The 25614-nt window shown below is 39.7% G+C and overlaps 1 protein-coding gene across 1 annotated transcript; it reads left to right on the top strand.

Moving 5' to 3' along the window:
* Window positions 1-309: 309 nt before the first annotated feature.
* Window positions 310-25526, top strand: sgip1b (SH3GL interacting endocytic adaptor 1b; the record flags this gene model as incomplete). The annotated part of the gene is made up of 25 exons (XM_079243892.1): window positions 310-368; window positions 4380-4441; window positions 6369-6432; window positions 6566-6611; window positions 12146-12202; window positions 12482-12566; window positions 13100-13272; window positions 13374-13385; window positions 13836-13847; window positions 14815-14839; window positions 15216-15279; window positions 18165-18235; window positions 18336-18410; window positions 18504-18572; window positions 18667-19419; window positions 21345-21466; window positions 21609-21759; window positions 21902-21958; window positions 22209-22320; window positions 22525-22680; window positions 22813-22945; window positions 23253-23455; window positions 25115-25179; window positions 25266-25430; window positions 25504-25526. 25 exons carry the CDS (start codon window positions 310-312, stop codon window positions 25524-25526), a joined length of 2814 nt encoding a protein of 937 aa, XP_079100018.1.
* Window positions 25527-25614: the final 88 nt, after the last annotated feature.

Raw genomic sequence — 25614 nt, 5'->3', positions numbered from 1 at the left:
CTGACCATTTTCCAGAGCATGGTGTTAGCTTTTAGACCAATTTCCTTCTTTCAAGGCAGCTTTTGGCTACAGATTATTCCAGCGTTGTTTGGACATCAACTTGCAGAAACTAGAAAACTTCTTGAGATTGGGTGTCCTTCTCTGGCTTAAAGTGCACACTGCATTTTCTGATTTCCTGTTACTGAGATTCATGAGGGTGGGTAAGAAGGCTTATCATCTGATACGGTCAACATGATCATAATGGATGACTGATATCTCGCTGTTATGAAAGATCAGTGGGAATGGGTGTATTTGCTAGCTGCTAACACAATGTTTCAGTACAATCACTTTGACAAACTATATGAACAGCGAACAACCAGCACAGATATGTAAGAGTTTGGTAAAGGAATGAACAGAAACAGCAGGACACTAATACTGAAGCAGTAACAGATGGGCCTGTGACATTTACTACAAGATCTCTTAATCACAGATTTGAGCTACTGAGGAAAGAGACCTTTAATGAAATGTGAGAAGGAAGCATCAGCTCTACTTGAACAGAAGAGCTTTATCTGAAAATGTTAAATTTCCTATAAAAAAAAAAACTCATAATGATGCAATGAGGATCATGATACCCTCTCCTCTTTGTACATTGCATTCCTTGTTTGTGTGTTAGCATGCAAACATGATTTAACTAAGAAAATCAGATTATTGTGTTGGATGAAAACCAGACTTTTAAAATACATGTAAACATGTTAGCCTGACTGAAAAGTGTATGAATATTTTCAAGCGCATGTTTTAAAATTACTACCTTCGGTCTTGACCTCAAAGTATCAGAGTAATATGGTATCAGTAGTAATCAAGACCAACCATGAGGGACAGTGTGCATCTTATTTGTGAAAACAAAACTAAAATCTATAGCACATGTGGAGTTTTAAGAGCTCTCAAGTTGTCCTGTACATCACTCTTTATGATACAAATTTGCATGTAGTTAAAATATCTTTAGCATTTATTTGTATGCTTGTGTAACATGTGAGGGGGGAGTAGAGGGGCTGTGGCCCCCTTAAGCTTCCCCTATAAGGACACCCCTGGACAGAGCACTTCCGCAGGCCAAGCAAGACAGGACTGATTGACAGATTAAAATGTTTATTGTCTCCTAAATCCCAGACTGACAAAAAAAAGACAAAAAAAAAAACCCCACAAACAACCATAATAAAAAATGGATAAAATACTAAAACCACATGCAAGAAAATCATTAAAATCCAATCTAGTCTAAAATTATACCTGATCAAAAGGCAGGCGGCGGTGACTCTGTACAACAGGAGACCACTAAAAGGAAACAAATAAAAACAGTTATAATATGAAAAGCACTAAAACAGGTTATACAAAAAGAAAGAACCTCCCCAGGAGCAACCAGAATGAGTGGCTTAAGTTCAAGGTATTGTGTGTTGTGGCAACCAATCTGGTTGCAGATGCAGCCAAAAAGTACTTGTAAATCTTGAGTTATTATCCTAATTTTCTTTCTCTAAATAAACCATTATCTGTATTTAAAAAATCTCCCACAAAGATCAGATTCAGCTCTACCTTGCATTATCTGAAATAACAGGGCTGCTGGAACTACTCCTAGTTTAATTTCATTTTTAAAGCAGCACCTTTTAGTTCTCTAAGTTTGGGAAAACGACCTTCTCAGTGAGTACTCGCTCATGAAGGCCATGCAAGGCAGATAAAGAATGATCTTTTAACCAACATGCAAGCTGCAGCACAAAGTCTGAAGCAACAAATTGCAAAGTGGACCATAATTTCATCGTTTTAGATGGACAAGAATAAATTTCATTAAACGTCTGTAAGTCTGCATATTAATAAGTTATAATACAATAAGCACAGAAAAATGATTAGCAGCACTGTAAAATGTATTTTTTGCAACTGAAATGGAGTAAATTAATATGAAAAAGACTTTGACTCAACAGTATTTACAGCTAATATTATTAATTACTATAAAACCTCTGTTTAATGAGGCTTTCCTCAGGCTAACTTTGTAAGTGGGTTACAAAAACAACTGTCCTGCACAGACTGATATTCATCACAGTTCAGTCAGCCAACATGATGAGACTCCTTGTTCTTAGCACGTGTTATGTATCAGTGATAAGACTGAGTCTTTTATTTTAATCCATCTCATTCAGATTACATGACACAGACATAGTCTGGCGAGAAGGTTCATGAAATAGCGTTGGAAAACGGTAAAAGCACCATGATATGATGAGCAATCCAGCAAGTTAAATGAAATGAAATGAAAAATACTTTTTTAATCCCCAAAGGGAAATTCAATACTGTAGTATATAATAATAATTAATTTGAGGAGGTCTTGTTCCAGAGGCTGATGGCTGCTGGCAGGAATGATCTTCTGTATCTTTCAGTCTTGCATCGGACCTGAAGAAGCCTCTCACTGAACACACTTTGTTTTTTCATCACTGTGTTGTGAAATTACCTTCAGTGAAATGATGTTTCTTTTCAAGTGTATTTAGCACCAGTGTGTACAAAATCATGTAATTTTCAAATAATCAGATTTGTAATCCTCTCTACTTCTATACTTTCTAAACGTAAAAAAGCCAAGCTTTCTGTTTTGAACATATGAGAACAAATAAAACTGCCTGAGCAGTTTTCTGGCGAGAAAATCTGGTCACAAAACCAACTGTCCATCACATGTGTGCTTGTTTACGGAAATGAGACTTCCCTTTTAAAACTCTGCAATGCTAATCCGTCAATTGTATAATGAAGCTGCGATTAATAAAAGTATTTTTTACTTCATATAGTCACAACTTTCTTCACATATTATTTCTAAAGCAAAGCACCCCTTTTTTCCACAATATTTATTTACAACACCACACACAACTGTCATGAACAGGTGTAACAAAGATATGTGGTAATGATTTATTAGTTAATTATTAAAGCCAAATGGTTGTTCTTTTTAAATCCTTATCTAAGCTAGCACCAGGACATTTAACATGACATGCTCATGAGAAAAGAACTAAGTTTTGTTGAAAAAAAAAAACTCATTAAAAGAATATTTTTGTTCAGTCATTCATGGTCTTGACAACTTTAGGGCCTCCTTGACTCTTTATCAAATATTTAATTCTGTACTATCTTCACTATGTTAGGAGATAAAATGCAAACACAGACATAAATATTGTTATAGATGTTATCCTGCTTGCTGTTAGCATGTTTGCTAAACGTACATGCTAATGGTTAAAGCTTTGGTAGCATAGTTAGCATTTAGCTTTAAGTTCTGCCAGTGAATTTGAATTTTTTTTACATTTAAATGTCTGAAGTATTAACACAGCATTGTCATTGTTAGCAAGTAGCTCATGTTTGCTAAATTACAATGTTTAAAACTTTGATAGCATAATCATCATTAGCATTTAGCTTTAATTTCTGCCAGTATTTTGAAATCTTTACATTTAAACATCTCAAGCTTTAACTAAGCATTGTCGTCATTAGCAAGAAGCAAGAGATGTAAATTTACAAATTTGATTAAATAGTTTTGTTTCGATGTGTACTAATATCACAAATTATATCATGATATGATTTAATTTAGTTCAGGAGTCATTGAAAGGAAATTATTCGTTCTGATGTTACACAATTACTTCCATCAATAGAAAAAACAAAAACAAAAGGCAATTAATATCTCATCCTATTGCTGAGCTTAACCCTGAGCTTTGACACACACACAAAAATGTTCTACATTTTGCATATTGGTGAATAAAATGTTCACATAATTTGAAAGAAAACTCATTAGAAAAAAGCAAAAAATAGTAGGTTGTTTTACATCTTACAAAAGACAATACGGTATGTAATCAGGATTTTTAATTAAGATTGATACTGTTGAGTTATTGATTGAATAGGTAAATATGAACATTTTGCACCTCTAGCAGTGTGTTGTGTTGTTCATCTAACATTTTCATGATTACCATTTATTCTAACTATCTTTCAATTTCAATTGGAAAAAAAAAATCTAGATCTCCAAATTACAGGTTGAAATCCTTTGAACCTTTTTGAAGTTTAAATTATGAAAAGGCTAAAAAATAAAGTTTACAGCAGTTTTAATTGTGCTTTCCAGTTGTGCTCTGAGAAATTTTGATGAAGCAATCTCGAAATTCAAAGATATGAATTGATAAGTTACAGAGGATTCCCCCAACATTCCTGGATTTCAAGAAGGCAGTGCCATCTACTGCTTATAGCCCATTGTTCGATTTACTAAAATTCTTCATTACATATTTTGTGTCTGTTAAGTTTCTGATGTAAACAGGAGCAAGTTGCTGTTTATGATTTTTCTCTTTTATACGACATTGACAGACGCTCACAAATTGGCTATTATGGAATCATAACATTTTTGTGATCTGGTGCAGCTGGAACGGCAACCAGCTGATAATGACCTTGCCTACTCTCGAGCGCTCAGAATTCCAGGACAGTTTGAATGCATCATGCGCTTTATGGAAAACTTTTGGTTTAGAAGACTTTTTAAAAACAAGACCTTCAGGGGTGTCAAACTCCAGTCCTCGAGGGCTGGTAGGTTTTTGTTGTTTCCCTCTACCAACGCAGCTGATTCAAATCAAATGCATCCAGCAGCTTCTTGTCAACCTGTTTTTAAGTTTTGGTCAGGTGTGTTGGAGCATGGAGACAACAAAAACCTTTGGGATACCGGCCCTCGAGGACTGGAGTTTGACACAGGTGCCTTATAGGTTGTGAAAGTTTATTCTTTCATGAAAAATCTGTCTTCTCAAATTGACTTTGGCATTGTGCAGGTGTGTAATATGGCAGTTTCAGAGATCCTGGAGCCAATGTCGGGTGTTGAATTTGTCTTTTAGTTGTGTTTTAGATATTAAATGAATGGTTTCACAAACGTTTAATCAGTAACAGCACAAAATATCAATAACCCTCAGCTAGGGTGACCAGATCTTCTCTCACCAAATGTGGGACAAAGACTGAAAATGTGGGACAATGTGAGGTTCCACTCTGCGGTGACAAAGTTTTAAAAAATAAACTTTCTATTCTGCTCTGTGATAATGAAATTACTATCCAAACATAACAAATCTGTGATCATAAAGCCTCCATCTGAGTAGCATGTTTTTTGTGACTCGGATTTTTTGTGCCGTTTCACGTCACATTCCCCGCCGTGTGAGATGGAAAAATTACTTTGACAAACCCCTCTCACAGTCTCCTCGAACAGGTTTAACCTCGGAATATATGCATTCCAAGTCTTTGTTGTAATAACACTTTCTTTTCTTCTTTACTGCGGTCATCTCCCTGTCCTCCATGATCAATCGGTGTATTTATTTATTTATTTATTTTCATTTGTGGCTGCACCGGTTCATCCTAGATGTGCATTAAGTCCCGCCTCCTAGTTTGATTGACATGAGTGTAACTCAGCAGGCGGTGTGATGTGTCAGCCGTCAAATCTTTTGCCACACAATTAGTAAAAGTCAGTTTTGTTTTGTTTGTCTGTTTGTTTTGTTTTTTTCCTTCACAAAAGTGAAGACTGGTCTTAACAATGCGAGACAAGGCCCCGTTTTGTGGGACGTGTGAAAACTAATAGAAATGCGACACAATCCCGCACAAAGTGTGACATCTGGCCACCCTACCTCGGCTGCAGCCTGGAGAATGGGGCGGGCCTGGATATTGGGTGGAGTTGGATGTCAAATGGGCGTGGTTAGGGTTAGGGTTCGCAATGGCCATTTAGAGGGAAGAAGAAACATGATCCAATCAAAATGTTAAGGAGGTGGGGTTGGACATCCAGCCCCGTCCAATATCCAGCCCCGCCTCCTTCTCCAGTCTGCAGCCAAGACCCTCACCAAAATATAAACAGACTGATAAAGTTGTTTCCTGAAATTTCATCCACCAATATTCACCAATGCAGGGAATCTTTAGGTGTTTTGCACGTTGAATTGCATCCTCTTGTTGTTTTTTGCTCTCTTTGTCGTCCACATTTCAGCTTCCAAACAGTTGCAGGGTGGTTGCGTTCAGTTTGGCGAACGGCATTGTCTCGAATCTCTCTAATGAAGTGGGCAGATTGATCAAACTTAGCTTTTGTCTCTTTTCCATTTTATGTAGTACAGGATGGGACACTTTGGGGAATTACTTCAGCCCAACCTCAATTTATGTGGAGGCTTTCTCCAGATGGCCGAGAGATTGTACCAAATCGATACGTTCATTTAAATAAGGATATTGGAGTTAATGTATTTTCCCTTCATCCTCTAGGAAATGTTCACCCACAGGTTATTACATCCTAACTCTTTTGTGTTATTTGCTGTAAAGTGCATTTAGAGACCGGGCTGTTGACTTTACACTCAGCTCCAAAGCTGTAAATAAGGCTTTGTCTCCTTTATTCTCTGTGCTAGGACTGAAAAACCGAACCAGGAAAGCCCTGGGCTTACGAAAGAAAGACAAGGACACAGATGCGACGTGAGTTCGCACTCACACAAAAATCTATTTAATATCCATACTTTTGCTTAATGGTTCCAGTTTTGGGAAAATTAGGCTAACTAATCCTGTATAGCTCTACTTAACCTTTCTGTGTCCTTTATATTTCAAACAGGAGCTCACCTGACAAAGAAGGAAGTGGAAGTGGAAAGAAAAGAAGTGTAAGTCATTTTTATTTCTTGATGCTGTTTAACAGAATGCCAGTTCTGTGATCTGAACTCTAAATGAACTCCTGTCAACCTGTCAGATGTGGGTTTAAATCCTTTTTGGTGGTATAAACAAAAACCTATTGGTCAGTTTGGCAGTTTGCCATTTGTCCTGGCAATGCTTCCATTTCCCATGAACACCATACCATGACCTATCCCACATTCATGACTGCATGTTTCCTTCAGCATGATTGGTATCATTTGTGGTGTGTGTTCCTGCCTGCCTGAACAAAGTGCAGCTAAATGAGGAGAGAAGCATAAACAAAGTAAAGGGTTGGATGGTGTAAAGAATGAGGCTGGTTATAAGAAAAGAAAGAAGGTTGGGGAGGATGTTGACAACAGATTTGGCTTGCAGACTTGCACTCATTCAGACTTGATTTCACATGCAAACACAAGCACCAATCAAAGGAAATAGATTCAGGTGGTGGCAGGAACTAAGTTTATTAAAGTTGGATTATTTTGTAGTTGGGGGTTTGCACAGGGCGATGTCTGAGTCTTTATATCCCTGCATGTACCGTGACATATTGTGAATAGCTGCCTCTGACAAATATTCCTCAAAACTATTTATGTGGTTAAACGTTGAACCTCAACATGAGTTAAAAAAGAAAAACATGTAGAATTAAAAGCATTCAATTGCACTTATGTAATCTGATTTGGTTTTTACAGATATAATATACTGGCTGGTAACTTTGGGAACCTTGCTGCTACTTTGCTGGTGATCAAAGATCATTGTAGGCCAGCCTTTACTATACTGGGGATACCAGCCTCCATTGGGATTCCCAAGACAATTTCAGATGATTGTTGGTTCATTGGAAAGAATTATTGCCCACATTTATTAAAATGATTTTGAGCATGTAGGTGCCTTGTTACAGCAGTGAACCGAAGCCTTGAAGATCACTTAAAATACTTAAAATGTTCCCCATCTGTTTCAAGCCTTACACTTCAAAGTTTTGCAACCAGGTGTCCAGATAGAAAATTATTACTGGTACCATTATGACAAAAACAGAATTTAGCTTTATGTTGGTGAGAAAAGTTGATCATCAGCAGATCAAATGCTGCTGATGGATCTGTATGAAGAATCAATCATAATATCACCAAAACCAGAGACAACTTCTCACATTAACTGAACCACAGAGGCAGAAAAATCCAGATGCTTTGGATATGCAAGTTTCTGCAGTTAAATCTAATCCTCTTTTGTTGTATCTGTGGGAGTTTTACAGCAGTGGTTAAAGGCAAGGCTTTGGGCTTGGTAGACCCAGGCTTGAGCCGGTTTTATGTAAAATTACAAAAGACACCAGTAATGATTGATCTTTGATCTTTAAAGTTATTTCATTATATTCAGTTGTTTCACATAACTAACCTTATCCTCTCTTTCCATTTTACTGATAAGTAAGTAATGTAAATAAATCCCATGGACCCAGTAAGCATCGAGCAAAATAACCATCCTTTCATTAAATTAAATTAAATTAAATTAAAACAGTAATGTTTTTATTTTAAAGTAACATCTTAGCTATTATTTCTGAACAAAAGTAGTTTGAGTGGACAATGACGAATGTGGCAGAATGAAAAGTAAAATATAACAGTCTTGCATCATGGCAAGCTGCTTGGGGTGCTTTTAAATGCAGTTAGACTATTTTTTCTTAAACATGCTGCAAAATGATTTACTTTTGCTTTATTAAGGTATTTATTTCAGAAGGAATTAAAATGTTCTTTGCAACAAGACTTTAGTAAGCTGGACAGTTATCCTGACTTCTTCACCAACAATAGTTGCCATGGTAACTCAGTAGGGACCCATTTAAGTCACGTTGCTGGAGCAGAACTTTCTAATGAGCCAGACTCAATGAACTAAACGTGATTCTACTCTAATCCTGCTTCATTGCGTACCTCTGCGGTTCAAAGTGAATAGTTTATCAAATGACACCATTTTAATTCCATATACATCTTTCCTGAACCGATGATGTCATAGTCTCACCTCTGCCTTAAACTGCATGTACAAACCACCAATAGCTACAACAATGAGGATTACAGCATTGTGCCTTCACTGCAGAAACTACCAAGAATTCTTCATAGACGTAGCCTACTACGATCAGGTGATGGAGGACATAGAAGAAATACATTGTCGTAAAAGCAGAAAGCTTTTACTTTTACTTGTGCTGCAAAATTAGAGAAGCAGATTTTTGGCAAATGGTTACTTCTAACAAAAGCAAATAAATGGTTGAATGGAAAGAGGATGAAAAAAGTAAAACAAGTCAAAACCTGTCAGTATAAATAAAAGCATAAGGCTTTTACGGCAAAATTAGTACAAAAAAAACCCCAAATCCAAACAAAATTCTCCTTTTTTACTTCTATTTTTTCTGCCAGCTTCTTTGTATGTTGGTTTGTGTAATGGGACCAGATGATCTCTCTTACTAGATATGTTGCTGCCAGAGGTTTTTTTTTTTATTTTTTTAAAGTTTTTTGTGCAGTTTATCACAAAAACTTCAATAAGATGAACTAAGAAAATAAATGTATGTTTTGGACTGATGACTATGACAGCTTAGGTAAGAGGCTGTTCAGGAGGTTTTAGATCTGAGTGTCCAGTATACCGTAAAGCTACAAATTTTATGAATGTAAATTCGTGGACAAAATGTTTTGTTGGTGGTGATGCGTGGGAAGCTCAGTGCAGTACAGAGAGCTGAACGCTCAGACCAGTTCTGCAGATAGACAAGTTCCTTTTTCTTCTTTTGTGTTTTTATATGTGCTTGTTGCACTATTTATTTATAAAAGGACCAAAATCAAACAGAAAACACTTTTATTTTGGTCACTATGCTCAAAAGTGGAGTGACTACCACAGTTAGTTTTATCTTTGCACATTTAAACCTACAATTTATTTCATCTTAGGCAAAAAATGTATTGTTTTATTGACAATATTGTTTCTATTAAAAAAAAAAAGAAGCAAACTCAAGAGATCAGTGCAAAGTCGTCGACTGGACACAGTGTTGTTGAAGGGAAACTAAGTTCTTCATCATAGTGCAGCAGCCTTGAATGTTGACACATATGCATGAATGTATCCACAAGGCCATGATGCCACAAATGATTTATTACATAACATACATTCACAAACATTCCTTATTGCCGCCTCCCCACAGCTAGAGTCCTCTCTTTCACCAACTGTAATCTGGTAACTAGTTTATATCCTGAGCTCATGTGCATGTTCCATGTCTTATTTTCTGCTCTATGTGTATTTGCGTGTTGGAGTTACAGCGTCACCTACAGGCCTGGCATATGTACGACATTCACCAGGTCTGTCGTTTCCTGAAAACAATAACATCCTTAAGGAAAACTCTATCGGACATTTTCGGTTATTTTCCTATGTGGATGTAGTCTTAGACAGATGTTTTGGTAGTCAAAGGTTTGGCCACACCTGTCCATTAAAAGTGAGAGTATGCCATCCAAAGTTTGACTGGTGGTGTAGACAAACACACTTTATTGATCAAAAACTGAGAAATTTGGGTTGAAGCAGCTTGTATGTTAGCAAACAATCTAAGCATGACATGCGAGGATAACCCCCACCCCTCCAAAAAAAAACAAAAAAACAGACAAACAAACATAAAACCCCAATAACAACAAAAAGATATGAAAGTATAAGTATATTATAGCGTGTAGGAGCGATTTGGAAACCTCAAGTGGAATACATGTATACCTGGATGGGCTATACCAGCACTTTAAACCAATTGTACCATCCCATTTATTCATAGTACTTAGTACATACTTAGTACATAGTATATAGCAATATTTATCCCAATAGTGACATTTTTCACCCCTTAAAAATGAATTGATTGTGTGTTAATATCAGTAAAATATTGCAATAAGTAAATCTAATAATAAAAAAAAAGATTTTAATAGATAGTAACAGAATTATTAGAATAAAAATTAATATGAAAAATTATTAAATTTTCTTAGACTGAAAGAAAAATACCCTGAATAACCTGCATTAAGCCAGTAAAATATCACAACACATCATTATTGCTAACAGCATCATCATCCCTGTCACATCATGCCATCTGATAGCCTGCTATGATCATGTGATGTAAGCTACCAGGATCATCTGACATTGATCATGTGACATATGTTACCATGATCAAGTGATGTAGGCTACCATGATCATCTGACATTGATCATGTGACATAGGTTACCATGATCATGTGACGTAGGCTACCATGATCACACGACATAGGCTAACATGATCATGTGACATAGGCTACCATGATCACACGACATAGGCTAACATGATCATGTGACATAGGCTACCATGATCATATGACATAGGCAACCATGATCACACGACATAGGCTACAATGATCATGTGACATAGGCTACCATGATCATGTGACGTAGGCTACCATGATCATGTGACATTGATCATGTGACATAGGCTACCATGATCATGTGATATTGGCTACCATGATCACGTGACATAGGCTAACATGATCATGTGACATAGGCTACCATGATCATGTGACGTAAGCTACCATGATCATGTGACGTAAGCTACCATGATCATGTGACATTGACCATGTGACATAGGCTACCATGATCATGTGATATTGGCTACCATGAACACGTGACATAGGCTAACATGATCATGTGATATTGGCTACCATGATCACGTGACATAGGCTAACATGATCATGTGATATAGACTACCATGATCATGTGATATTGGCTACCATGATCATGTGACATAGGCTACCATGATCATGTGACGTAAGCTACCATGATCATGTGACATTGACCATGTGACATAGGCTACCATGATCATGTGATATTGGCTACCATGATCACGTGACATAGGCTACCATGATCATGTGATATTGGCTACCATGATCATGTGACATAGGCTACCATGATCATGTGATATAGACTACCATGATCATGTGATATAGACTACCATGATCATGTGATATTGGCTACCATGATCATGTGACGTAAGCTACCATGATCATGTGACATTGACCATGTGACATAGGCTACCATGATCATGTGATATTGGCTACCATGATCATGTGACATAGGCTACCATGATCATGTGATATAGACTACCATGATCATGTGATATAGACTACCATGATCATGTGATATTGGCTACCATGATCATGTGACATAGGCTACCATGATCATGTGACATAGACAGTGTTAAAGTATTTCCCATTCCTAACAGAAACATTATCATTCTAGTAAGTAGTAATACAGTAGATACAGTCATTAGCGATGTACACGTGTGCAGTTCACTGTGTTAATCTCTGGCTGTGACATCCTAACATACTCACATTTTCGGTGGCGGTTTAGGTTTACAGCTTGTGCAGCCTTGTGAAGATCTTTTGTTTTTCTTTAAGCATGCATCTTATCTGTTACCGCTGTGAATGCTTTCAACCTCAGCTGGCTTCATAAACGCAACGGATGATTGATAATGATAGAAATGATGATTTCTTTTTCATTTTTGATGCTAGAAAAAGGCCAATGGGGCTCCAAATGGTTTCTACGGTGAGATTGACTGGGACAGATATGTAAGCATCCACAACCTTTTCCTTGCCTTTCTCGTCCTCTTTTGTTTGCATGTTTGTATGAACGAGCTGTCATGAAATACTCCTCCCCTGTGCTACTGTCATGTGACTGATAGAACCCTGACACTAGACAGATAGGGACGTGTTGTGTGAGACATCTGCGACATCTCAGGCAGAACATATGGGAAATCTTATCTACGTTAAAATGCATTACTAAAGAACTGTTAAGCGTGTGCAGCGTGATAGAGAAGACTGTCACGTCTTTTTTTTCCTTTTTTGCAGGCCTCCCCTGATGTGGACGAGGAAGGCTTCAGCCTCCGGCCTGGTGATGAAGATGATATCCTTTCAGCTAAAGGGAAAAGCAGCAGTCTTGGGACTCATCGCCTGCAAAACTATTGACCTGTTTGGCTGAGTGACTCACTGGTTGAGTGCTTCTCAGCATTAAGCAGGCCAAATCAATAGTCCCCGCATGTGTGTGCCCCAGCAGTAGCAAAGAAAAAAACAGGCGAAATGAGCAGCAGGGCATTCAGACAGAGCCATGGTAGATTTTGATTGCTGCCTAGTTGTTACTAAACCACCCATCTCATTAACTACTGACACTCAGCTCAGTGATATTTTAAGTTATCGCCCCCGCAGGTGTCAGTGGATACGAGTTTGAATTAGATTTACATGGACCTGGGACTACAGAGACTTCTTCATGAAGGATGATGTAGCTGACACAGACCAGGAGCTGGACCGTAAAACTGGGGCGCAGCAGGCAGAGACACTGAGCATTTGTTTCACTCTTTTTGCTCCAGCGTCCATCTGCTTTTAAGTCCTGCAGATGTTGAATCAGTTTCCATCTTCTGCATAACATAACATGCTTATTCCACTCCCCCCACCTTAACCAATGTCCACCAGCCGCAAAAGAAAAGCACTTTTTCTCATCCAGCGATTCGGAGGATGACGAGGACAGCAGGAAAAAATTCAAAATTAAGATCAAGCCACTGCTGTCAGACAGTGCCAGGTGTGTCCCTCCATCCATGGATGAGCTAAAAGCCTCAGTGGGAGGTCTAGCGCTCTCTCCTTCACTGGTGAGTGATCTGAGGTCTGACCGGACACAAAACACGAAATGTTTCCTACTTTATTTATTTAGCCTTCATGTCTTTTTCACTTCTCTGCCCTCTTTTTGCAGAAGAGAAGTCCGGTAAGCCTGACACGCACTTTTAAACATAGCACAACCACGACAGACTGCATGTGCTCACTTTGTGTCCTTTTGGTGACCCCCCCCCCCCCCCCCATCCCATTTTTCTGCATGTAGTTTCCTTTTGATGTAGAAGAAAACCTAACTTTACTTAACCTGTCCAGCAAAGCATGAATGTTACATAATGCAAAGTAAACATAACACAAAAGCAGCTCCAACTTATCTGGTTTCAGCTGAGCTTTCGCTCCAACTGACCAGTGTGTGTGGATCGTAAGTGATGCTCGTATTGTGCACACAGTCTCCGAGGTGTTATGGCTCATGTTGCATTATTCAAGCTTTGCGGTTCAAGTAAAGAGACGTGAGAGTGTGCCGGTTTAGTTGGTGTCCATTTGACTGATTTGTCACTCACTCTCTGACCCAGGTCTGTTCTCTCTTCCTTTTTGCTGGTCTCAGAGACGCAGTCCGGTAAGTTTCTCACACCATCTGCTGGCTGCTAGCTGGAAAAACAGCTTTCCAATCTGCTGGCTGACCTGATTTTATACTGTAGGAAAGAATCTTAAAACAGCAGCACAGCCCTGCATGCTTTAGATGTTTTCCTGCTCCAACACGCCTGATTCAGATTAACTGACCTCTTCATCAAGATCTCTGTAAGCCTGTTAATGAGCCAATCATGCCAAGTGTATTAAAACATTAAGGACAGTGGTGGTTGGAGACAGATGTTGATCCTCAGATCTTTATCACCAGCTATGTTTTTTTATATTGATATTTCAGTTAAAGAGAGAAAAGCCAAAGTTTGGGCTTGACCAGTGATCAGTGGAGGGAGGAGTGGGGGTTTTATATGTTCTCTGTGTGGGTGTGATGATAAGTGTGTGATCATGTGTGTCTTATTCAACTGAGGTTTTATAATAGAGAGTGTGAAGGTTTCATATATTTTCTAAATTAGTTTTTCTTATGAAAAGCTGCTTTTATATGTAAAAAGTTTAATTTTACCGAATTGAGTGTCTCAAAAGATGCAAAAGAATCAAGAAGAATCCAACTTTGTTGAGTGATATTTAGACTGAAGATATTAAATTTCTTAAAAATGTGAACAAATAAAATAAATCAAGTTATTAAAATATTCTTGTAAAATAAAAAAAATTAAATGGATTAAGAAATGTAAACAAATTACATGAATATCACTTTTCAGCGTAAAGAAAATATTTTCTAAAACTTGACAAAAAATCAAAAGGAAAATGTAAGAAAATTCTTTAAAACATTAACAATAAACAAAGATTGAATCTCTCATTTAAAATAAAAGTGTTAAAAAATAATCTGTTTATATGCATAAAAATTGAAAGCACTCACCATATTTAAGAGTCGAGATAACAATAAGTATTTTCATTATATGATCTGTTTTATTGTTAATTGTTTTGTTTATGTTCCTTTTTTACAGGGGCAGATAAAAAGAAATTTGTCCTGTAAGTATTAATTCTTTTTTAAACCTGTACAAAAGTCTCAACAAGCTCATTTTAAAAGGTTTCTGCAGTGTTCGGCCACTAGATCTGGCCTGGGTCTGAAATGCTTCTGACCAACTGACCAAATGACCTTTTCACAACTATAAGCTGTTTATTCTTTGTACTTATTTATTTATTTATTATATAATATTATGCATCATTATATTCTAATAGAAATTGTAAAACATGTTATTTGTAAACTGTGTGTGTTCCACACACTGTAAACAGCACTGTGTTAAACAGAATCTGCCAGATAGTATTGGCCTGCCAGTTGCCGACCACTGGTTTACCACCAATCAGGTCCTGCAGAGCAGCAGCTGAATACCGTTGTGTCTTATAGGTGAGGAAATCGCCAGACCCAGGCACTCCACCCCGACACCAACACCTGCCTCTGAGATGCCAAGGTCTGTTCACATCTGAGACTAACATGTGCTCTGGGTGGGCAGCAGTAAACACACTTAGGACATATCCAGTCAACCAGTGGGCGATTTTGCCAAAAAATGATATCATGATATATTTTGAAAATATCTCAGTTACAAGCTATACTTGTAGTTTTGACCACATTAAGGCACAGTAACATCTTTCCACTGTTTGTGTGGATGTTAATGCAATTCATCGCATTCACACAATTGTTTTCCTGTTTTTCTCTTTCGGCACTTAACTCCTCTTTAACTGTTTGTGTCACTTCAGCCATTCAAACAGTAATCTCTTCTGTACATTCAGGAGAATGAAGCTATGACTTATGTCATGGCAAACTTTTTTGAGATATTTAGTATTTTGTAAAAATAACTTGTGATTGGTTGACAAGCCTTCAAAGCAAATGCAGATTGGACACTGAAAAAAATTCAGCTCAGCCATTGGTCAGTTTTTGCATAATGAGCTGCAAAGTGCTTCATCAGGGTTTAGAGGTCTGCACCAGTTTCCAGTGTCTGGTACATGACAGTCCTATTAATACTGATAACCTTCTGTCTATATCTTTGTGGATGTCTCTCATAACAGCCATGTACACATGGAGATGTTCCTACATGTGTGCTTGTTGTAACCAACAAGTTACCCATAAATTCATGGTGATATTTCATGTTTTATTGAAGCTGCTTTCATTCATACTGTGTCAAGTTGCATGATTGCACTAATTGCAGAATTGTTACTGTTGTAAACATCAGCATAGTTAATATCAGCAAAGACTTTTGCAACTTATTTAAAAAAGAAAGTGGGGTAACCCTGTTACATCAAGCCAGCTCAGTAGTAGCCTGTTAGGCATTGGTGGGTGGAGCTTCCCAGCATGCCGTGCAGATTCTCTTGCTGTTTGCACCAGTTTCCATTGTCCGGAAGCCATTGCAGCCATAAAACACTGACTACTTTCAGTCTGTACCTCTGTGGCAGGGTCTCACAACAGCCATGTGCCAATAGCAATATTTCTCCATTTAACTCTGATTTGTGTTACTTTGAAACCAGTAACTTCTACATAAATTCATGGTGAAACTTCACTTTTTTTATTAAAGCTGCTTCCATTCACACTGTGTCAAGTTACATGATTGCTCCAAGCTGAGTTCTTCAACAAGCAGGGTCTGTTCATTACTATCTAAATTAGCATAGTTGGTGTCGTTTGCAAATTATTCTAAAAAGAAAAGCCATAAAGAGTACTGCAATTGTCTTTGTTTACTTTATTGTCTTCAGCTGTGCTGCATAAGACAAATTCTACATGGTTCCAAACCAATGTGGAGAAAATGTGCAAAAACAAAACAGTGTTTTATTCAAGGTGACAATTTTTCAAAAATCACATATTCTAAGGTAAATTTTTTATTTGAATGTTAGTGGCCTGGAGGTTAAATAAGACTGTGGGCCAGAGGAGAGTGTTTAAACCTTGATTGTAGATCCGTCCCACAACTGTTTTTAAATCATTCCTGCTGCCACTCATTAAGAAATTCTTAGTTTGCAACAATTTGTAGTTCTTTTATGTAATATGCTCTAAGAACTTATCATCTTCAGTATCCAGTACATCACGGTCTGACTTTGCTGTCTTTTTTGCAACACTTTGGCATACTATCTTCCAACTACCGGTAATTAAAAATGTTCCCTTACATTATCACTAGATGGCACTCTAAGACCAGAAATTGAAAAAAACTGCGTCCTCTTCAGTCTATGGTGCTTTTAAGTTAATCAACAGATCTGTCTCTGTAGTAGCTAAAGTTAAATAGTTAGCGGCAAATGGTCGATGCAACATTCAAACAGAATAATTCTATGATTAGATGATATTTAATAATTATTTCTGCAAAGAATTTTGAACCATCTTTAGTTATTCACAGCATTATGGTCAAATATTCAATATTTTTCCACTATATCTCCACGTGCACCTATATAGAATGAATCCGCTTCTCAATAGAAGAGTTTTATATTTTCCCATTCCTACATGCATGTTATAGGAGGTGGCCTAGTGGTAACTGGATGGGACTTTGGAAGTTATGGGTTCAAATTCCACAATTGACATTTACCTAAAATGTCTGCTCAATACAACTTCCCACCTCCTTTCTCTTTTTAATCTTTAATAAAGCATTCCTCTCTCTGCATTTTATATAACTTCATTTTTTCATTCTTACAGTTTATTTGATAATCAGATCGGAAAGATCACTGCTCGTCTGCTAGCTGCTAGTATGGGCTGCTGCAGTGTCCTCTGTTAGAAGGAGATATATCCAGAGATGCTTTATGTATAAGGCGGTTTATTCACTGTAGAATGGTGGTGATAAAAAGATTATGCTGTGCTTTCTACACACCAAAACAATCATACCATAATGAAATTACAACTTTACTTCATAATTTCAATAAGCTGCACCAAGGTTTTGGTGGAGGTTTGCGCTCTCCGAGTGCTTTTTTCTAGTTTTTATTTTATTTGTCCTTTCATTTATCTTTTTGTTATTATTTTTATTTGATATTTAATTACATTCTATTTTATTCCAGTCTTACTTTTTGATATACATGTTTTTAGATAATTTTTTTTTTAATTTTGTTTTTTTATTTTTATAAATAAATTCAGTAAAGTACAAATAAATCCTTAGTAGAAGTACAAAAACAGTAAACTTCACACATGTGAAAATCTTGTCATGCACCAAAAATGCACAGATCTGTGTGTAAGAATGGATAAATGAGGGCCCTCTCGTGAACAGGAATACATGAATAATCATCCAAAATGCACTAAAATGCTCCAGGACACGTGACAGTACCAGATCCGAAGAGGACCAGAGACCACAGCTGCTATTTTATCATGTTTTTGATGATGGGATGTCTTTTGCAGTGACTCCCTGCCGCAGAAAGTTCCTGCCTTATTTGGGCTGCCGTCAGAAAGCAGATATACCCGATACGATGGTTTGTCCTTTACTGGTAACACACATCTTCACATATAAGAAAACTCTGGATGTACTGGCATTACACTGTTTCTGTTTTCACTCTGTTCTCTGAATGGCAGTGGTCCCTGGTGATGTGTGGGGAGACTCAAGACCACGGTCAGAGTCACAGCTGAGCAGGAGTTTCCCAACAGGAGGTGAGACGACATGACTGAACCTTAAATTGTCTTTATTAGTAATATATATTTGTAAATATCTGCATTTTGCCAAACTGTTGCCTCCTGTTGCAGCTCCTCCTCCACTTCCTCCCAAAAACATTCCTTCTCGCGGTCGTTATGGTTACCCCTCCGACTCAGCAGGTACCTTTCTGTTAAAAGATGTCTCTGTCACTCAACCATAAAGTACAATTTGAAGACAGCTCTGATGTTGGATGTCCAACTCATCTTCCTCCAGTTGACCTGTCCAATGGGAGGGCAGCTCGAAGTTCTGCCCCCATCTACCTGAACGTTCTCTCTCCGGCTTCCTACCGAAGCTCTCCGGCCCCCGACTTGGACGATGTGTTTGGCTCTATGGACAGCCCGCAGACGAGTGAGGACACAGCGTCACCCAGATGGGTCACTTTCATGAACGACAGGCCTCCTCCGCCTGATGAACCCGCCCCCCCACCACCACCAGACTCCCCGCCTCCAGACACGCCATCATCGACACCCTCTTCCCCTTGCCTCTCTCCCGGTCCGCCACCAAACGAGCCCCCACCTTCACCTCCACCGTTTTCTCCCGGGTCTCCTCCTCCCTTCACACCTCTTGACTCACCCCCTTCCATCGTGCTTGGACCGCCTCCTCCAGATGAGCCGGCGCCTCCCCTGCCCCCTGATTTCTTCCCCTCTGATTCACCCCCAATGTTCCTTGATGAGGAAGCAATTGATGAGGAGGTGCTGCAGTTTGCAGAGTACACTTACCCCCCTGCTCCCATCAGCCCAGTTCCCCCTCTGCCAGCCGAGCGGCGGTCTCCACGGCCAGGAGTCACATCACCTCTTGTGCAGATGGGCGTGGGAGGTAAGAGGACTCCAGAAGGGGCATACCAGAGAGATGACATCACAGGTTCTCCCAAAGAGCTGACGCCCTGCTACAGAGGGACGCCACCTCCTCTTCCTCCAACCACCTACAGGTCTATCATGTCTTCCCCGGGGCCCCACTCAGGCAGCAGTGAGTACCCTGCTCTCTTTGTACTCATGAAGGCATCTTGGGGTGTATGCAGAGGAGTGTGATCTTAATTTCCGTGTTTATACTCTGCAGCATCTTTTAGTTTGTTCTACTTTGCAGAAAAGAAGAAAGACAATGCAAAAAGTGACACAGTAACAAAAAAACAAAACTCACACAAAACTTTACAGTGCAAGAGAAGGATTGCTTTTCAGAATAAAACTTATGTCTGTTTTGCTGACATCTACTGTTGAGATGGCTCAGTTAAAATTTAACCTAAAGTTAGCAAACCTTTTAGAAATTTCTATAGGAAATTTCTGAATGAATATACCTTAAAAAAACGTTCAGTTTAATTCAGCTTTATTTACAGTGCCACTTCACAACAATGTCATCTCAGGGCACTTTACAGACAGTTATTTGAGCCAATCAGATGCTCACAAAAGTACTGAGTGCAAAACGATAAAACCCTGCTTAACATATGGGACAAAAATATACATGCTTGGTGATTTATCGGTGAGAAAAATTAACACAAATCTCAGCCAGTTCAGTTTGTGTTATACTCCAGGGGAAGCAAAAATCCTCTACTTACCTGTCGTTGAGGCTGCGAGAGAATAAAATGATGTCATTTTGTTCTTGCAGACCTGGTTTGTGAGTTCATGGGGCTTTGTTCTAAACACACAGACAAGCAGAACGTTCTCTTTGTGGGGCTCTGACAAAGGATTGTGTGATTGATTGGATGTTTGAGGTGGGCGTGGCTACCGCAGAAATGCTTGAAGTGGAAAGTTGTTCTTTCCGTATTTACGAGGTTGAATGGTTTGCTTTAATTAATAGCTGATCGAGATGGTGAGAAAGTATGAAAATGTACGCAACAAACAACATATAAAGATACATGCAAAACCTGCCCTGCCATAGACAAAGTTTCTTGTTAAATATGAAATATCTATTATCATAACCATTTAGTCCTATTAAGGGTTGCAGGGAAACTGGAGTCTATCCCAGCAGACTTTTGGTGAAAGGCAGGGTACACCAGGGTACAGCTTGCCAGTCCATTGCAAGGCCACAAAGAGAGACACAACCACTCCCATTCACTCCTAGGGGCAATTTAGAGTAACCAAGTAACCTTAACATGCATGTCCTTGGACGGTGGGAGGAAGCTGGAGCGCCCAGAGAGAACCCACGCATACACGGGCAGAATATGCAAACTCCACACAGAAAGGCCACTGTCCAAACCTCGACCCAGCCCAGGAACAAACCAGTGACCTTCTTGCTGTGAGGCCACAGTGCTAACCACTATGTCACCGTGTAGCCCCTAAAAATGAAATAACCAAGTCAAATGTTCATTGCACATTTCATGGAGTACGAACTGCCCGAATATAACCAAACTTTTTCTTATTCTTGTGTCCTCGAGAACCAGAATAAAATCCTCACGGAGCATGTAACAACCTTTTAGCCCCTGTACCAAACTTTGGCAGATTTTCTCACTGAGGCCTCCTAATGAAGGCTAATTCAACTCTGTCATGCATCCTGTCTCTTCTCTGAGCTCTCTCCTGTCGGTGAAAGTCATTCCAACATGGACTCTGTCATTTCCTTGCTTCCTCTGATTATGGTATCTCTTTGCTGGATCAGCCACAGGAACAAGTTAAAAACAGCCAGCCTGTTGATTCTGGCTGCTGGTGTGTGACGCAGCACCATTAAGTGAAATGTTGCTATGAATTGATGGAAAAAATTGGTGTAAAGTGTGGTTTTCCTCGGGACGCTGCAGGGCAACAACAGCTCCAGGAATGTCCAAGTCAGAATGGGTCAGAAGCAGTAGTATTACTTTATGACAGTGGAAGTATAAAATGTAGGTTTTAGTACATTTTATTAGAATTTAAAGAACAAGAATCACTTTGTAAAAAATTGTCCCACTAATTTTGACGCATGCCCTGCAGGCCCCTCGTCTCCAGCTCGTCCCGCCACGCCTCAGTCTCGAGGCAGCCCAGTCCCTCCTCCCCCTCCTCCTCGTCCATCTTCACGACCAAAACTACCCCCGGGGAAACCAATCACTGACCTGGTAGGCTGACGTGAAGAGTTCTGCATCTTTTCCATCTGTTTTGTTCTGACTTCTACCTAAAACGATGTAAAACTGGGAACACATTTAAGTTTTTTCCTGTTTGTTTTTTCACTCTTAGCATATCTGTTCTTGTTTTCTCCAGAATCGGCCGTTCAGCCCGCCGGTTTCGGGCAGCCCCCTGCCTTTCGCTCCCCTGGCCCGTGCAGAGAGCTCTTCCTCCATCTCCTCCATTACCTCACACAGCGCAGCATCCACTCCAACCTTAGGGAAGGACCTGAACATGCCCACCACAGGTAGAAAACCTGCATGTTCCTGTATTCTTCTCCACTGTTTTGTCACAGTTTGAGTCCACATGTTGTCTGTCGCTCGCCATCTTGTCCTCACCTCACAGTCTTGTCCTTTTCCATGATTCTCCTCATGTCTCTGCTTGCTCAGAGGCCCCGCAGCCTCTGGTGTGGTTTGACCACGGCAGGTTTTATTTAGCTTTTGAAGGTGAGTTGAGCCGAAGTGTTACTGTAGTGCTTTTGCTGCATGGACTAAAATCACATATATGTGTTTTTTTTTCTTTAAACTTGCAGCCCATCCCATGTTATTCTCACCTAGAGCCCAGACTCATAATGGATGCCTCAGTTTCAAATCCATCTTTTCTTTGGGCCTTTTCCTTTTGCTTTGTGTGTAAGGACATCCCTTTAATGCACAGTAGATGTTTTATTGGCATCTCTTTTTTGAATGTGTTTTTAAGGATGCTCCAGAGGACCCAGTCCGCTCACCATGGGGCCCCAGGACACCCTACCAGTCGCCGCTGCCTTCACAGAAACCATCAATGCCTACTTTAAAGGCGCTGACCCCAGCAAGTAGGCACACATCTGATGCTCAGTTTGAACTTCAGCAAGTCATCTTGACCATATATGTCTACATAATCTAATGTACTGAGCAGGTTAATAAGCAGGTGGACAGGTGGAGATAATCCAGTGGCCAGTGAGAGTATTGTTGCTAATGTTTACAGCCAGAGTGGGTGAATACAAACTTCTACATTTAATGGTTTGGTTATGTTCCAGATGTGTGGTGAAGATTACAGGAGAGATGGTGCTCTCCTTCCCTGCGGGTATAACCAGACATTTTGCTAGTCACCCAACACAACCTGTCCTCACCTTCAGCATCAGCAACTATAACCGACTGGAGCAGGTCCTCCCCAACCCACAGCTGCTCTGCTGGTAAGGCGAACATCTGCAAACACATGTTCCTTTTCTTTATGTGCCATCCAGGAATCACTCCATTGGGGGTCATGGTGGGTTTTTATGGTGACTTTACTCAGCTGAAATGTGTCTTTGTCACGTTGATTTTAGTGATTCAATAACAGAGGGTGGAGACAGCAAGGAGTTCTGGGTAAACATGCCAAACCTGATGAGCCATCTGAAGAAAGTGGCTGAACAGAAGCCTCAGGCGACTTACTACAATGTGGATATGATCAAATATCAGGTATGAAATAACTTGTTTAAGCTTAGATAAACCAACCATTGCAAGGCTGCCTAAGTCCTGCACTTGAGCTCAACCATCCTGCAACTTTTATATGCAATCCTGCTGAAAAAATGCTAAATTCCCTCATGCACATCATTAAGCGCTGCAGAGACCTGGTAATGAGCTTTTAATTAGATTCAGGTGGGTTGCAGAAGAGATGAATCGAGCAGTTACAGGGTAGTAGATCTCGAAGACTGGACTTGGACCCATGATCTATTCTGTTATTGCACCTTTATATCAAACTGTGTTCTTGGTCTTTTCTCTCCAGGTATCAGCTGAGGGGATTCAGTCCACTCCTCTGAACCTGGCAGTGAGCTGGAGAGGCGATGCCATCAACACAGACCTAAGAATAGATTATAAATACAACATGGAGGCCATGGCTGCCCCAGTCCCGCTTCACAATATCCACTTCTTGGTTCCTGTGGATGGAGGTGTAGCCAAACTGCAGACCATAATCCCGCCGGCTGCCTGGTAAGAACTGATAGAAACTCCTTATGTTTAGAAGTTGAAGTCATGTATATGGAAAGATAATAAATAGATGGATGGATGGGATGGATGGATGGATGGATGGATGGATGGATGGATGGATGGGATGGATGGATGGATGGATGAATGGATGGATGGATGGGATTGGATGGATGGATGGATGGATGGGTGGATGGGATTGGATGGATGGATGGATGGGATTGGATGAATGGATGGATGGGATTGGATGGATGAATGGATGGATGGATGGATGGATGGATGGATGGATGGATGGATGGATGAATGGATGGATGGGATTGGATGGATGGATGGATGGATGGATGGATGGATGGATGGGTGGATGGGATTGGATGGATGGATGGATGGATGGATGGGATTGGATGGATGGATGAATGGATGGATGGATGGATGGGATTGGATGGATGGATGGGATTGGATGGATGGATGGATGGATGGATGGATGGGATTGGATGGATGAATGGATGGATGGATGGGATTGGATGGATGAATGGATGGATGGATGGATGGATGGATGGGATTGGATGGATGGATGGATGGATGGATGGATGGATGGATGGGATTGGATGAATGGATGGATGGGATTGGATGGATTAATGGATGGATGGATGGATGGATGGATGGATGGATGGATGGATGGGATTGGATGGATGGATGGATGGATGAATGGATGGATAGATGAATGGATGAATGGATGGATGGATGGATGGATGGATGAATGGATGGATGAATGGGATTGGATGAATAGATAGATAGATAGATAGATAGATAGATAGATAGATAGATAGATAGATAGATAGATAGATAGATAGATAGATAGATAGATAGATAGATAGATAGATAGATAGATAGATCACCTCACAGGTCATCTGCAAAACCTCCTTCCTCCACTAGAAACTGACAAAAATAGGAAACACTGAGCTTTTCTTTCCATAATGACCGTAAAGTAAGAAAATCAACTTGTATTTTGATGTTTTATCTGCTATTTGTAAGAAATACTCACAATTGTGCATATCTGTTTCTGCTGACCTCCAGTCCAGTAAATGATCTCATTTGGTGTGTTTATGATGCTTGTCATCAGATGACAGAAAACGTTTTACAACTGAATGATGACAAAACAGAAACTCTTCCTAACATAGTTCCTGCGTAACACAATGAGCATGTAGGTGTGATTATAGATACCGGTCTCAACTTTCAGACCGCTTTCTACCATCTGGTAGAAGAGACTGCTTCTCCAAAGCATTTTTTGGGATAGGGCAGCGCAGTAAATCGCTGCCACAACAGTTTTATCTCAACATGGCTCCTTTTTGCTACAGCTTAATTTTCTGTATTTCTGTCCATTTTTGCCACTCGGCATCTCCCAAAACAACCTAAAAAAAAACATTGTTTATACTATTCAAACCCATGTTTGTGATATAAGACCAGTCTACAGTGTAAAAAAAGAAGAAAAAGAACCAGTATTGTTTTTAAATTAGCATGTTTCATATCATCACTGGCTGCCTTGTAACATGAAAACATCAGTTATCTTCTGAATCTGTGTGATATTGATGGGATCCTGTGAATTACACCCCTAGAATTAAGCTTTCTATAGGTCAGACAGTAACCTGGGATTATTTTGTCATTCAGGAATCCAGAGCAGCAAACCATCCAGTGGAAAATCTCAAGCCTCTCTCATAGGTCTGAAAATGGAGGCAAGTTTTCGCCATTGTTCCTTATCATTTATCAAAATTAATATGTTATCACACAAACTCATGTAGGCTACGTCTGTGTTGTGCAGGAGTAGGGGCTCTTCTGGGCCGGTTCCAGATGGTAGAGGGTCCCTGTAAACCCTCCCAGCTGGCCGTCCAGTTCACCAGCGAGGGGAGCACCCTGTCGGGGTGCGACATCCACCTGGTTGGGACCGGCTACCGGTTATCGCTGGTGAAAAAGAGATTCACTGCAGGTCAGTTTGAACATCCAAAGCGAAGACCTGCTTGGGTTCAACAACTCTGACATCTTTCCTTTTTGTCTCACAGGGAAATATTTGGCGGATAATTAGCAGACTTGGTTGCGACGCGAACCAAGAAATCGGCGGCTTTTGACTGTGAAGACTTTGAATTCGTCCCATGTTGACAATTTGTCTTTAG

Source organism: Telmatherina bonti (assembly GCF_933228915.1).
Source record: "Telmatherina bonti genome assembly, chromosome: 7".
NCBI lineage: Eukaryota > Metazoa > Chordata > Actinopteri > Atheriniformes > Telmatherinidae > Telmatherina > Telmatherina bonti.
The sequence above is the reverse complement of the archived record's forward strand: the minus strand, read 5'-3'. Positions and strand labels throughout refer to the sequence as shown.